Raw genomic sequence first — 16,482 nt, 5'->3', positions numbered from 1 at the left:
GCTTCTATTGTTGATTGCTATCAGGACGTGAAGAGAATTTCAACCAGTATTACAAAAAGTGTTTATAAAACAAATTGCCTACCCTACCTTTAATAGACACAGCCGAATCCTTGTCATTTATGAATGAGATCATGTGGCTGTTTGATTCAAGATCGCAATTTTTTAAGGATTAATCGTGCAGCTCCATTGAATCGCCTGCCAGACGATTAAACCAGAACTTGTTGATTTTGATCGATTGGATTGTTGTTAGATTTTCTCTTTTTCTTTGGAGAAACTAAATGCATTTACATTTGTCCTAGTTGCATCTTGTATGCATCTCAAACGGTGTCTTTAGCTTTTGTTCCTCTTTATTTAAGGCACTTTGGATAAATGCATACATTTAAATGTAAGTGTCTGGTCATTTGTCTGATCAGTAAAAATGCATTAAAGGGATGGTTCAGAGTAAAATCAACCTAGGGTCCTTTGCACCATGACCTCGAGCCAAACTCCCCCCCACCAACCCCCAAAGTGACGTCCGGGTTAGCGGTAGCATGAGCCGTCAGGCAAGTGTTATTTAAATAAACTCCTGATGTACTTACAAACTTTCCAATGCCTCGTTTTAGGAGTACAGAACCTATTTGTACGACTGTAGAAGTTTGGTATCATTCTGGGCATTATTAGTGGGGTAATTTACCAGATGCAGCCTTGGATCCATTAGTGCCTGCACTAACCCATCCGGCTGATATCTCTAAATAAGCTCTAACTTTAATAATGTTCGACCAAGGGAAAAAAAGCTTCTGGGGGCGGTTTGACTTGAGGTCATGGTGCAAAGGACCCTAGGTTGATTTTACTCCGAACCATCCCTTTAAGTGACTGTCTGAGTAGAAGCTGTAGCTCTCTCTGTGTTTCAGCAGCAGGTGTGTGTGTGTGTGTGTGTGTTAGTGTTCAGCGCTGGTGTTCTGCTGGATGAACGCCAGTGCTCGGGTTCAGGCGAGTGTCTGTGTTCTGTGTGTTGAACTCCAGCAAACACAACCTCACAGTGAATCACCATCGGCCGGGAATGTGCACTGTGTGACCTCTGCCAGCATCTCGCTCACCTCTCTCTCCCGAGTTCACCATGCCACTTATGAAATCTGTGAAATCTATGTCACTAATGAATATTACAAAAACAAAACAAGGAAAAAATAATTATGTAAATCTTTCTTTACACAATAGGAAATATTTATTGCCCAAAGAAAAGAAAGCTTAAGACTATAAAGTAGGCTATTAGTGTTACATAAAGTAGTTTTTCTGGCAATATTATTTATTAATTTGTTTTAATTAGCAATGATGCACATATACAAAAAATACTGCAGTATATGAGACATTTTAGCCACTGATTTCATAACAATTTAGTACTTTTTTTAATATATAATTCCCATTTTTGCTTTAATGATTCTCATTTGATTCTCATGACTTAACGGCAAATAGTCTATAAATACTTACAATTTAAATCAAGTATCTTTGGTGCATTGCAGTAATTTGAGTGAAATGACAATATGTGACAAAGCTTTGTAAGGGCATCCAAGTTTAGGTGAGTTAAGTAAAGTAGTCTAGTCCGGTTGTGTGAGTTCGGTAAGAACACGGTTGTCACTCGCATAAATAATAGTACAGTGTGTGAACGTTAACGTATTAACGACGTCCGGATTTGTGGCCTTAACACAGGCAACTAAAGGAGACACGGGTGTAAATCATAGCTAACAAATAAGTACCCAAGAAAACTAAACTAAACCGCAGTGAAATACAAGAAACAAAAAGACAACTAAGTCAAACATAATTCAAAATTTCTTTATGTAGTGGGAAATGTATTGCATATAGAAAAGAAAGCCTAATACTATTCATTCTGACATTATTTTATAACAATATTATTTATTTATTTATTTTAATTAAGTTTAGCACTTTTGTGTTTTCATAATTCCCTTTTTTCCAGTAACGATTCATTTGATCACATTCAAATTCATTCACATTCATTTGGGGATATTTGGGATATTTAATTTAATTAATCAATCAACAATACTATTGATCAGCATTACCAAACGTGGACATTTTCCACTAGAAACAAGCATTGATGTATTATTTTAATTTAATACTGTGAAGCTGCTTTGATACAATCTGTATTGTGAAAAGCACTATATAAATAAACTTGACTTGACTTGACTTGATTCTGTTTGTACAGTAAATAGCCTACTACCATAATCTATATGTACGTACTTTACATTCTAAATTCAGCATCTTTCGTGCAGTGCAGTAATTTGAATAAAAAGGCAAATTGTGACAAAAGATTTGTGAGGGAATCCAAGTTTAGGTGAGTATTGAAAAGTCTAATCTGAATATCGGCACTGTACAGTCTAGGCTATAGTCATGCTGATGAAGTTATTATGTCGCCAAAAGAGCCTGAAGTGAATGTGCGTGTGTGTCAGATGATAAGTGTTATATCATGTACATGTCAGTCATGTCCAGCGAGGGCATCGAGGGCATCAAGGGCACTGGAGTGAGTGAACTCGTTGCTGGTACATGTTGATGGCGTGTGTCCGCGTAATCAGCGGCTGCTCAAGGTCACAGTCTCTTACTGGTTTCTCCCGCTGGAAGAACCCCTTTCGGCCTGGACTCTGGAACATAGTAGACTTTGTAGCCATAAACTTGTTATGCTGAATGCTGGATGACAAATAACTCAAGAGTCAACAGCAGGGTTGAGTGTGTGTGACTGCTTTTTTGATTACGGGATCTTTGCATGATGTGCTTCATGGCAAAACTGAGCCCCCATTATTATTAGTGGACACTGGGACAAATAAACAGGTTAAGGTCGGTGTGCGGTGAAACGCTGTTTCTGATTTCATAATGGATGTTCAGGCTCTGCAAATAATGCATTTTAATGCATGAAAAAAATTAAGAAAAGATTATGAAGAACATGTTTAGCAACACATTTCTGGTGTTACTTGGCTGTTAAAAATAATAATTTGGATAATAAATGTTTTAGTAATTCATTCTAAAAGTTTACTAAAATGAAATCTGCCTGAAAACCTCAAACACTTGACATTTTATTTATTTATATTTACAATTGCATACAATTTAAATGATTTCTATAATTGTATTACAGCTTTTGTATATTTATACAAAAATATGCATTAAATAATAATATAAAAAATATATAATTATAAAAATATTATAATTATATATGACAAAATGTATTTTTTTTATTTTATTCTATTATTATTATTTTATTACAATAACTAATTTGCATTGTAATTATTTTAAAATATTAATATCAACAATTATTTATTATATATTTTATATTATTATACAATTGATTTTAATATTATTCAATATTATTTTATAATAATAATAATAATAATAATAATACAGGTGGAAATTAGCAATTGTTGCTATAACCTGGCCCAAGACATATTCTCTTGTTTAACAAGTTTAATGTTTATTTGTGCATTGTCCCTGTTTCAAATAAAATAATTTCCATTCCATTTCCATTCCAATAATAATAATTTTAGCATTATTATTCACATATTTAATATATTTTATTCAGTTATATTTTATTTAATTATAGTTTTATTTTATAATATAATTATTTTTTATTATAATTATCATTTATATTATAATTAAATTGAAAAGCACATGTATTTATATTAAAATTCAAAATGCTATAGAACAAACAAAATGATGTACTAAAGTCCTTATCCAAATTTTTGTTCTCAAAAGACTTTTCAGGCAATTTTAAAAGAAAAAAAAATTGGATTAATCTTTGTTTGTTATTTTAACAAGGTGAAGAGACCTTTGCAAATGTAAATAATCAAATGTTCAAAGTTAATATTGATTTTAACGAACACGTGTAAGTGGTTTAAATCCATTGCCAGATTGATCTAACTGTGGTCTCTGAAGTTCATGATCTAAACCCTGACATTCACATTTGTTTATTATAATAACAGCGATGCCAAAACAAATAAACAAACAAGCAGTGTATTTAAATGACCATTTAATGTTTGTTTTTTTGACATGTCTTAGATTGAGAAAAGGATGAAGTCTCTCTTTCATCTCGTCTTCATCTGATGTTTTTGTTTTTGTCTTTCAGGTTTGTTTTATGCGATTTTTATTCTACAGAGCGAGATGTTACTCAAGCCAGACATTACACAGCAAATTACGGGATTGAATCATGATAGGATGATGGTGATGGGCCAGAACAGAATAACCTCTCTGCTACACCTTCATCTGAAAAACAAACTTGTGTGTCATTGACATTTGCTCTCAGATCAAACCCACTCAAGGGCACAACAGGGTTGTAGCTTTAATCAAACGGCCGCCGAGCTCTGGAGAAACTCATCCAAACATTCCTTTACGAGCATTATGATCTGTCAACAGAACCTGATCAAATAAGTGTTGAATACACAACCACACTGATCTAGGGCAGATTGTATTCAGTTTGTCTCTTTACATGTTGTAATGTTGCATAGACTCAAGGTGCAAAGTTGCAATGACAACAACATGTGCAGACTGTTGGTAAAAGTGTCAAGGGCCATGAAAAAAAGGTTCTTGTACAAATAAACTAGATGTAAAAATGTGTTATTTAAGAGAAGTTAATTGAGGTAGTGTTCCAGCAGAGGGCAGCAAAGCTCGTAATGTTGCAGTTCATTGACACTCCTGTCCTGATCCTTCAGTTATCAGACTATACGAGTGTATTTGACAGTGACCGATAATACAGGTGTATTATACAAATAATTCTTTATAAGTATATATATATATATATATATATATATATATATATATATACACATACATACATACACATATATATGTATATATATATATATATATATATGTATATATATATATTTTCAAAGTGTGAAATCCCGGTATTGTATAAAAATACATTACCTAATTCTATACATTACCTAGGCATTCTATAGAATGCCGGATTACACACTTTGCCGGTAACATATATATATATTGTAAAAAAAGAATATATATATATATATATAAACACATAACTAGTGTATATATACCGTTCAAAAGTTTTAAATTGGTAAGATTTAAATGTTTTAAAAAATATTGTGAAATATTTTTACAATTTAAAACAGCTGTTTTCTATGTGAATATATAGTAAAGTGTAATTTATTCCTGTGATCAAAGCTGAATTTTCAGCATCATTACTCCAGTCTTCAGTGTCACATGATCCTTCAGAAATCATTCTAATATGATGATTTACTGCTCAAGAAACATTTCTAATTAATATCAATGTTGACAACAGTTGTGTATGTGTGTGTGTAAAAAATAATAATAATAAGAAATGTTTCTTGAGCAGCAAATCAGCATATTAAAATGATGTCCTTAAAAAATTAATTAACAATTTTCCAGGCAAAAGCAGCTTTAAAAAAAAAGGAGACTTAAGAATGAATTAATTTACCTTTATTCTATTATAATAAGCCCAGAAATAATCAACAATAAAACCTTATATACAAATCATAGCGAACAGAACAGGTGTTGTGAAGAGCACATGCAGGTCAGAGGATCAGCGGCACATACAGTAATATATCAACGTCAGCAAAGTACAAGAAACATGAAACAAATATACATCCAGTAACAAACCACATGATGTTCCACAGACACAAGAAGAAAAGAAGACAGAAACTGAAATTCATAAGTTAATAATGTCATTTCTTTTAGTACCAGTTTAGCATTATACTGTGCTACAATATTTTCGCTGATTTGATGATTAGTTCACTTTTAAATCGCTTCAGAGTTTTTTCAATTCAAACAAGTGGATATGAAGTACTTAAGTTCAGTCATATAAAAAAGTGAGGGTTAGTTTTTCTGCAATTTTAGTACAATAGCATGTTTCTTAATTTTGCTTAATTCTGCATACTGCAGAAGTAGTATGAGTGGTATGATAATAATGTAATTCCGAACACAGACATAAATCTTTATAAATGGGGCTTGGTTTTCAGTGCAGTGCTGTTGTAAAGAAAAGGAAAGTGAATGAAAGAACTGAGCCTCTCGGGTGGAGAGCAAGAAAGAGACAAAAGTGTTTTTCTTGGATTGATTTGAAGCAAATATTTCCAGTAAGATTGCTGCTCCCTGCTGATTGGTCCTGCAGTTCTTGTCTGGGTCATGTGACTCCTGTGGACGCACATGTGTGAGGCTGAGGAGCAGATGCTGTCCTCTAGAGGTAATCCAGCTCAAGTGCATGACTCAACGCCTCCAGATCCGCCCGGCACGTCACTCGCCAGAACGGCATGTTCTTCTGCAGGACAACACAAAGTAACCAAGTTCAAATTCATTTTAATTCATTCATATATATATATATATATATATATATATATATATATATATATATATATATATATACCAAAACATATAATGGTAGTTGAAATATTTGTCAGAAATATCTTATTTTGTGAAATTATTAGATTTATTGGACCTTTAGACACAATTTTAAATGTTTTTGTTGAGTATCATATTTTATGCATCAGGCTCATATGTGACCCTGGACCACAAAACCAGTCACAAGGGTACATTTCTGGACATTGAGATTTATACATCATCTGTAAGCTGTATAAATAAGCTTTCCATTGACGTATGGTTTGTTATGATAGGACAATGTTCGGCCGAGATACAACTATTGAAAATCTGGAATCTGAGGGTGCAAAAAAATCTAAACATTGAGAAAATCTCCTTTAAAGTTGTGCATTTATGTTGGCGATTGTGCTGCATTCACTCACAAAAATAAATGTTTTTTATATATTTATGGTAGGAAATATCTTCATGGAACATGATCTTTACTTAATATCCTAATGATTTTTGGCATAAAAGAAAAATTGATAATTTTGACCCATACTATGTATTGTTGGCTATTGCCACAAATATACCCGTGCGACTCGTGACTGGTTTTGTGGTCCAGGGTCACAGATAGTCTGATATAGTGAAAATATGGAGCTCAAACTCGAGGTCCAAACTGAGCAAAAACATGCAATTTGGTGCAGATGTTGATGTTTATGAGTCATAAAGTATGGAATTCTGATGCTTGTAATGTAAATCAGTGAGATCTTTATAACACTATAACAAACTACATGCGTACATAACATGATATAACTATCAGTTGTCACTCTATATCTGCCAATAATATACCTTAGTAAGATGACATTTAAATGCTTAGTTTTATGATCAAAGCTCTGTAGTTTTAAAAACATAATGATGATTGAGAGATGAACAACTAAACCTTCCTCAAAAGCCTGATGATCATATTTGATACATTTGTTTTTTCTAAAAAAATGAGGTATGGATAATCAAGTTGCTTCAGTCCAGTAAGTGTTCATCTTGAAATATTACTAACAATATGAAAGTTATTCTTATGTTTACTTTATAAAAATCCGTAAAGATTTCACCACGTGAACCACGAACTGAATTATACTAAAAGGCCTTTTACAAGAACCATAATAAAAATAATTGCATGAAAAACAGCATGATTCCTTCATACCTTCTTGGCGACCGTCTCCTCCTCGACACCGTCTCCTACGACCACGTACACGGCTCGCCGGCCGAACCTCTGAGTCACGCGCTCGAAGCAGCTTTCCTTACCTGGAACAGGCACAACACGTCAACAATTCTGTTCCTAGATCAGGAAAGCTGTGTGAAAGAGGCAGCGAACCTGTTTTGGTGGCGCTGTAGATGTTCTCGATGGGGAACGCTCCTCCCAGGCCGTAGAGAAGCACTTTAGAGAGAGCTGGAATCAGCTGTGTGGTGGTGACCATCACGTTCACACAGTTTGGTCTGAGAAAGGAAACGGGTGTTTGAAAAATTAGTCTTAGGGTGTATTCACACCTGTCTAGTTTGGTCCGGATTTTCTGACTTTTCAGTTTGATCCGAATCAAAATTACAGGTGTGAAACCTCGGACCAAACAGACGAAATTTGGTCAGACGAAAAGAGGTATATGGAAGTAAAATAATGACATATTAACCTTTCAGATTTCACTTATATTTCATATATAGAGATCATCAATCGGCAATCTACTGATATTCCTGCCGTTCCCAGATGTCAAATGTTGAATTTTCTGTCGAATTTGAACCACTGAATTTGTGGAAGTGAATTTGTAAAGCGAAATAAAATGGACCGAAAATTCAGTTGAATATTATAGGTTGTATTTTTAAACAGAATGAACATTTTGGAAGTAAAATCTGAAAGGTGAATATGGATTATTGAATTTTTAATAATGAGAATGTGAGTGAAATGTTTTGAATTGAAATATTCACAGCTTAAATATACAACCATGTTGAATTTCAGTCCATAAAAATGCAAGCCCTGAAAATACAATGCATTAAAATGCAAGCAGGGTTAATGCAATGCATATTTTTTTTGTTTCAAAAACATTTGTCATTTTTTTACTTCCACAGAGGTAGTCTCGGTCCGGATCAAACTGAGCAAAGGTCTGGTTCGTTTCTAGTGTGAACGCATTTTCTGTATGGTTCGGACTTTCAGAACATTTACAGGAAGTTCCGGTGGTTTCCGCAGGATTGCTTGAGTCTTCTCCTCCTTTCCTGCCGGCGACGGTAAAATGTTCGCACGACGAGGACGTTCATTTGGCGAATTTGAACTAGCCTTGAGTATAGCTGGAGCTGCAGGGAGTAATGCCGTAATAATAACAGTATAGTGGGAACGATATGCGTCTGTTCATTCATTCTTGTCAAAGTTCCCCGCCGAATTGACAACACGCTGACGTCAGACGCACGTCCGTTTACAAACCAATCAATGTCAAGATGCAGCCCACATAGATGATGCCGACAGATGATGCAAGTACGTCATGTAAAGTTCGTTAATGCGCTCGCATAATTGCAATGTGAAACCAAACCAAAACTAACCGAATGTATAAAATGGATCAAAACATGAACTTTGGTGCGGACTTTCAGGTGGGAAAACGCCCTTGTGTGTATTCACACCTGTCTTGTTTGGTTCGATTGTATCGAACTCAAGTTCGTTTCCCCCCTTGGTGCGGATCTTTTGGGCAGGTGTGAATACAGCGATCGCAGACCGAACCACCGTACCGAGACCCAGATGAAGAGGTGCTCTCGGTCCGGATCCAATTCCTGTCCAATGAATGGATGACCTTAGCACACGTGTGGTTTTGTTTACAAATTTTGGTTCACTTGCAAAAACGGCAGTGTGAAAGCGAACCGCACCAAACTAAAAAAATCTACATTGTATTTGTATTTGGTCCGGACTAAAGCAAGTGAACTAGCGGACTGTCCTGGTGTGAATACACCCTTAAAGGAGCACTGGTGCAACCACAAATCAAAACGTTGATCTGGAATTCTACAAAGGAATTTCACTGTAAAAATATACAAATTTAGAGCTTTGATGAAGGGGAAAATTTCTAAGGATGCAGCCGAAACCTATACGAATTCGGACAGGCACGGAAAATGAATAACGCATTCTACGGAGCCCCTGAAGGGACATGGTTAGGCTTGCTGTGGTATTTGGTTACATTACAGTACATCAGATTTCACATGTCACGTGACGAGAGTAAAGCTTGGTTTATACTCGCCGCCTCCCCACAAAAATTACGTCATCACGGTGCGGGCGGTCGTGTGTGTTGAGACGCCATTTTGCGTGGTGGTGTGTATGTATGGCAGTTTTTTGTAACTTTGCGCGCGGCTCCGCTTCCAAAGATGCTCGACTTCGAGGCGATTCTGGCCGAGCAGGTCCGTCTGTATCGGCATCTTACATGCACACAGTTTGTGCTTGTCTAAATGAACTGATTACATTTACAAAATGAGCCTACACCAGCAGAAATACGCCTTTTTAAGGAAAATAAAGGTCCATGTTTAATAAACATTTTCATGAAATTGAATAAAAAACGTTTCATTAAATTAGTAAATTGTTGTCTAATTAAGTTTTATACTCATGTTCTCATTTCTATATATTTTGTTGTAATGCCACATGGAATAATCTCAAGGTTTACTGTTTTACACGATTCTTTGGTAGTGTGGGTTTGGTGAAGTCAAGTGTAATAAAAACAAACAATGGCTGCATCCGAAATCACAGACTTCCCTTCTATATAACAGGCTAAAAACAGCAAGTCACAAAAGTAATATGTCTGAATTCACAGTACTCATAAACGAGGAGGAAAAAAGTACCCGGATGACCTACTAGTTCTGGTGAGATTCTGAAGTGTGCATATGATGGACACTTTACTATCCCATGAGGCCACAGGAGAGGACTTGTTTTGTGAAATGGCGGTAAAGCGGCACAACTGATGCTGGAAGGTCACGTGATAATGACAGCATGGTGAATGTAGTACGTCTAGATTACACAAAACATGCTTTTTAGTGGTCGTGAAGTAATTACTTATTCAAAATAAGTACCTACTCAAGAGAGTAAGCCATTTCGGACGCAGCCACTGTCACGAGTGTTGTTTGGGGAGTTTGGGGAGGAGAGCGCAGTAAAGCGGAGGCTTGGCAAAAGTATAATCAAGGCTTAAGGAGAGATGACTGACAGGATGATGGCGGGGGATTTGGTGAGCAACAGATCCTGAGCGTCATTGACAAATATCTTATCTTGTAACGTGTGGTCAGAACCGGCGCTCCCTAAACACAGAGTGCGTGTGATCGCGAATGCAAAACTGAAAGTAAAAAGTGAGTGTGCATTTGAAAACAATTTCAATACCCCACATATTGATAGAGGCTCCCTGATGCTTACATAAAATGATAATAATATCAGTCATCACTCTATATCTGCCTATAATATGTCTTAGTAATTGATATTTAAATGCTTAGTTTTATGATCAAAGCTCTATATTTTAAAACGTATAATGCAATGCACAATGATGATTGAGAGATGAACAATAAAACTTCCTCAGAAGCCTGATGATCATATTTGATACTCGCATTTGTTTTTTTCTAAAAAAAACGATGTATGGATAATCAAGCTGAACCGAATATAATTACCCAACTATACAATTGCGAGAGAATGCAAAAGCATTGAAATATATTTTTTTGTCCTATCTCATATTTTTTCTTCCATCACCATAGAATGGCTTCGGGCACATCCCTAATATCGACTACTTTAATGATGATTTTTGGTTCTTTTTTGAAGCTTGACGGGTTCTGGTCACTACATTGTATGAAGGAAAGCTTAACCTTTCTTCCGTGTTGAGTCAAGGTGCTACGCTTGCCAAGCCTGTTATGTTTGAGTGACACAAAACTGCTGTAAGTTGCTGTAAAATAAGTCTATTGTTAAAAGAATATTCCAGATCCAGTATCAGTGGAATGCTGTGAAAAACAGTTCTCAAAGTTTCTGCTCTTAGACTCTACGGCACGCACATGTCATGTTTATTTCACCTGGATTATTCCTTTCTCAAACTGCGGTGTTTATACCTGGAGTTGATGAGAGCGAGGGCCTTCAGTGCCTGAGTCAGCCACAGATCCGTCAAAACCTCCATCTCCCGCCTCAGCTGAAGCCACTCTTCCCGCTTCGGACTGCCCAGCAAACCTAACATTTACAAAAGCAATTTAAGATCCAACAGAACATCAAACAGAACATTAATACTTAAAAATAAATTGAATTTTCTAAGTCTCATGACCAATGAATTGCAGTGATTTTACAGGGTTGTTTGACAAAGTCGAACATAAAATCAGTGTATTGAGTGACTCGCTGCTTTTATAAAACAACAACAGTTAAGGTCCTTTCACACTGGACACGGTTTTGACGTACGAATAATTCGCGCGATGGTTTTATTTTTTGATCAGCTGTTTGTGTAATGAGTGCTTCCACACCGAACGCGAATGTGCTGCGGCGAAAAAACGACTTTTATTTTTTTCACTTCGATGTCGATTTTTTTTTACTTTTGCGGCGACAGAAAAGGCTTCAGCCAATCACAAACTACAAGGACAATGATTTGAAAGACAATGTGTGGCGTAGCATTGACAACCAACTTGGTTATCACGACTGTGAGTGTGTTGTGTGATAGTTTTAGTCGTTGTATAGTCCTGTGCTGTGTAGGCTAGCAGGCTAAACTACATTTGGGACTGAAAGCTAACACCATTATCGTCAAAGATAGAGACAGAGATTGTGTTTACTTTGAACATGTAACAAAATGTAGTGAGACTATTTAGGGCTGCTTTTAGTATACTATACATTCTTTGTGTGATATCTACTAGGGATGTCCCGATCCGATCATGTGATTGGAAATCGGGCCCGATCACGTGTTTTCAGACTCGATCGGAATCGGACGTTACCTCCCGATCAGGACTCGGATATATATGTATTTAACACATCTATAGTTATGCGGTGGCACAGAGTTACGCCGGTTTCACACTGCACGCGTTATTAGAGTGTAAGCAGCGCAGGAGCAGTGCGTATGGTGAGCAGGAGCAGGACACGCACGTTTTGCTTTCACACTGGCAGCGTTTGTCACGCGCGGCTGAACCGTGGGTTGTGTACAGACAGAGTACTCTATAATGGATAAGTTGGCATTGCTTTTTTTCGTTTTCAAATACATTTAAGAGAAAAGACTTGTCAAGAAGCTTATTTTATTAATAATTTCATATAACTTTTGGTTCATCTTTGTTTTTATTGTTCTGGCAACAAGTTTGTTTTTGGACATTTGTTTTCTTTTTAAATTGCTGTTGGTCATTTGATTGACTGTTTAAAACACAATAGATATCATCAATGCACTTTTTGGATAAAACTGCGGTGTATTTTGGCCATGATCAATGTATTGTCACTTTAATTCAGCAAAAGCGGCGCAGCAAAAATAGACTCGGCGCCGAAACGATCGCGGCACTCCTGCTCTGCTCTGCTACGCACTGCCGCGCCACCTCTGCGTGCGGTGTGAATGCTCTAAAGCCTGGTTTAATCTGTTAACATGGGCGGCGAAAAAAATACGCGTTGCACGCTCTGTTTTAACAGTGCAGTGTGAAACTGGCGTAAGAGTTAGGAGTGCAGTTCCTAAAAGCACATTACTGGCTTTGCAAATACTGTGGCACTTTTATTTTTTATTTGTTTATGCCTGCCGGGTATTTTAAGTTGAGATTTGTTTATATATTAGACTTTTTAATATTTACTGTTGCACTAAGTCCAAAAGTGAAGAATTTAATTATTACTTGATTGTTCAAGCTACCTCACAGAAGTGCTCTGTTTGTTAACAGAGTTGTTGAATGTTAAAAAAAAAAAAAAAAAAAAAAAAAGGAACATCCTGGATCTGTTTTTTTGCCCTTCTTTATTCTTTTTTTATGTATTAAGTATCGGATCGGGACTCGGTATCGGCAGATACTCAAAATCAAATGACTCGGACTCGGACTCGAGGGCAAAAAAACCTGACATCCCTAATATCTACAGTTTCTAGTCGAATGATTGTAACTTGTTACTTCGTGTGTTACATGTAATGTGTATTGACGTTACAAAACGCACTGTGTTTAGTTGAAGACGCAAAAAAACTGGAAAAACCTCAGGGACAGCTCTGTGAGAAAAAGGAGAGAGGAAAAGGAAACTAAAAGTGGACATTAGCATACTCCCCAAAACCTTCTTTTCTGTCTTTTAAATAAAATGAAAAGCTCGTCTTCACTGGATGATGATGATGATGATGAAGTGTCCATGTTTTCTCAGCTGTCGGCGCGAAAGTTTTGGAATGTTGAAGCTCTGAACATCACAGACGTCGCAAATTCGCGTTGCGGCTGATGTGAATGGTTTTGACGCGAACTATTCGCTTTTTCATTTCGCTTTTTCGTTACGCTTCCGGTGTGAAAGGGCCTTAATATGAGGAAAAACACCAATGTACAATAAATCATGTACAATAAAACTACAGGCACTTTTATGTTCTGGCGTTGACTGACTGATTTATTTTTTATTAAAATTAGAAATTTCATACATTTTTATTTTTGTTATATGAAGGTCACATTAAAAGTGCATTGAAAACTTTTTTTACCATGCTTTCATCAATTATTTTTTTCCCGTTATTTCAAAGAACTGAAAATCCACAATAAAAAAATATATATTTTTTTTTACCTTAATGATAAACCATTTGAATATTCATCTTTAAATTAATAAATAGTGAACTAAATATTAAACATATTAAATATATTATATAAGCATATTTAAAACTAAATATATTAACAATTTTGCTCTCATTAAGAATAAAAGGCTATTGAACTATATTGATTTCTGCAAGAATTATTAACAATAATATTATTATTTCTTGATATGATTAATGTTGTCAATATACTATATTATTATTATTATATCATAATAATACAATTAATAATATAAATTATTATTCTTACAACTGCTTCTTTTACTATTTTTTATTATAATTTTCCACCTAGTAATAATCTTTAGCCTGACTGTCCAGTGTTTGCAGTTGATGCATTATCATAGACACCAGCTGACGTGCGGTTACAGGTGTTTGTCCTACTTCAGCTATTTTACAACGGCTTCCAACGTGTTTCAGCCAATCAGGTTTCAGAAGAGGAACTATCTGTTTTAGAATAGACATTTCAGGCCCTGATTACCCTCGTAGTCCGAGCTGTTCTCACCTCCTACGTTGTTCTTGTATGTGTTGTAGATCTCTTTGACCCGCCGGTAGCGGAAGGCGAGCTTCCTCATCCAGTCGACCCCGCCGTGAACACCTGAGCCCAAGCAGAGCGTGCCTCCACCTGCGGGACTCTGGAAGCCGTCTGTGCCGAAGTTATACGTGCTGCAAGTCCAGACACACACACGCTCAGCTTACATCCGCTATACACACCAAAACATTATGATATCTCCTAACATGCTCCTAAAAGTGAGATTAATATCCATCGTAAATTGTCTGGAACCAGGGCGAGGGTCTGCCTCCAAACTGGGATTAGAGACTATAATGTTTTATAACCAGGACGTCAGCACAGCATTATGAGAATTCTATCATTATTTACTCACCATGTCATTTCACAAAAAGAAAATGAAAGAAATATTCCTGATGCTTTTTCATATAGCATAATTTCTTAGTAAATAAATAAAAAATGCATTAGAAAAAAACAGAATATTTGGGATATAGGAATGGGATATTTTGAGTTAAAATCAATAAAAAAAATGTTTTTTTAAATAAAACATGTTCACTAAATCATATAGACTGATTTTAGTATTTTTTTTGGAGAGTGTTTTTGTACTTTTGCAGCTTTTTGAAAAATATTCCTGCTGCTTTTTCATATTGTATCAGTTCACACGACATAAATAAATAGATTAAAAAAAAAGAAAAATCAATAAATTGAAATATGATATTTTGAGTAAAAATCTATACAAGATTATAAAATAAACTAAAATAAAAGATGTTTACTAAATCATATAGACTGCTTTTATTGTTTTTTTGAGTATTTTTGTACTTTTGGAGCTTTATGGAATATTTATATAGCACCAGTTCATAGTAAATAAATTATTAGACTGAAAAAAAAGTTTTGGACAAGATGGTTAGTAAATAATGACAGATATTTCATTTTCTAGAGGACTGTGCTTTAATATTCTGAGGACATGCTGTTAAACGTGTGATTAATGTCCATCATAAAGAGTCTGGAAGCAGAAATTGAGAAACCATGATAAATTCTCTTTAATACTCAACATGTCAGTAGCATGCATTATGTGAAGAAAAGGATCCCTTTATGGCACATAATATGGATTTTATTAGAAATGCTCACTTGGCTAGATGAAGGAAAGTCATACCTCAAGTCCTGCCCATTGTCATCCGAGGCCACATCATCGATGTGAACTTGGTCACATTCCTGGGAAATGAAGGGAAAGCAGATATGCATGAGGTGTATATGTTTCAGTGGAGTGATGTACTGTGTACAGACAGGTTCACCCGCCGCCGAGCCTCGGGGAACGACGCTGAGCGAGACTGAAATATTAAAAAAGGCGAACAACAGAAAAGCAGGAACAGGCCACTGACGCAAGACATCCAGGCGCCTTTAACACCGGAGGGTAAAATATCAGAAAGATGGCAGACAGAACCTCGCCATCTAAACCCGATATCGTACGTTCATTAACGCTGCGCATTAGCCGTTGTCTTGGCCGAGTTCACGCGTACGACTGCCAGTGTACACGAATTACGCTGGTCGATGCATGAGATGAACATCTGCTCTTTACTTGAGATCATTAGTGTGCTTCTCCGTGTTGATTTAGCGATACATAACACGTGTAAATTTGATAAAGATTTGGATTCGCTTAGTCTTACAAACTGAATTACGCTAATCAATGCAAAACAATTACTAAGCCTTTAGCACTGACTAAAGCTCATGCTCTCCTATTGTTTTCATATTTTCACAGATATGCCTCATGTTTAATATCATAATGCGGACCTCCCACTGACTTCAGTTTTTATTAAATGAATAATTCGATTTTTTCACTTTACGCACATCTACTACATTTTCTGTTGGAAATATAAGCCAAATGATACTTGTTTGATTGTTTTTAGTCAATTGCTCTTTGGTTGTTCGGGTGGA

At 35.9% G+C, this 16,482-nt stretch overlaps 1 protein-coding gene across 4 annotated transcripts in view; it reads right to left on the bottom strand.

The window, feature by feature from the left end:
* Positions 1 to 5,414: 5,414 nt before the first annotated feature.
* Positions 5,415 to 16,482, bottom strand: part of eya2 (EYA transcriptional coactivator and phosphatase 2) — a 40,665-nt gene continuing 29,597 nt past the window's right edge. For all 4 annotated transcript variants that reach the window (XM_084128997.1, XM_084128999.1, XM_084128998.1 and 1 more), the window contains exons 11-16: positions 15,704 to 15,762; positions 14,548 to 14,708; positions 11,392 to 11,506; positions 7,670 to 7,791; positions 7,499 to 7,599; positions 5,415 to 6,265 (exon numbers count right to left, since the gene is read on the bottom strand). In XM_084128997.1, coding sequence (XP_083985123.1) covers positions 6,185 to 6,265; positions 7,499 to 7,599; positions 7,670 to 7,791; positions 11,392 to 11,506; positions 14,548 to 14,708; positions 15,704 to 15,762 — 639 coding nt within the window. In that variant the 3' untranslated portion in view covers positions 5,415 to 6,184. The remainder of the gene's footprint in view (positions 6,266 to 7,498; positions 7,600 to 7,669; positions 7,792 to 11,391; positions 11,507 to 14,547; positions 14,709 to 15,703; positions 15,763 to 16,482) is intronic.

This window comes from Abramis brama, assembly GCF_963993115.1.
Source record: "Abramis brama genome assembly, chromosome: 11".
Classification (NCBI taxonomy): domain Eukaryota; kingdom Metazoa; phylum Chordata; class Actinopteri; order Cypriniformes; family Leuciscidae; genus Abramis; species Abramis brama.
The sequence above is the reverse complement of the archived record's forward strand: the minus strand, read 5'-3'. Positions and strand labels throughout refer to the sequence as shown.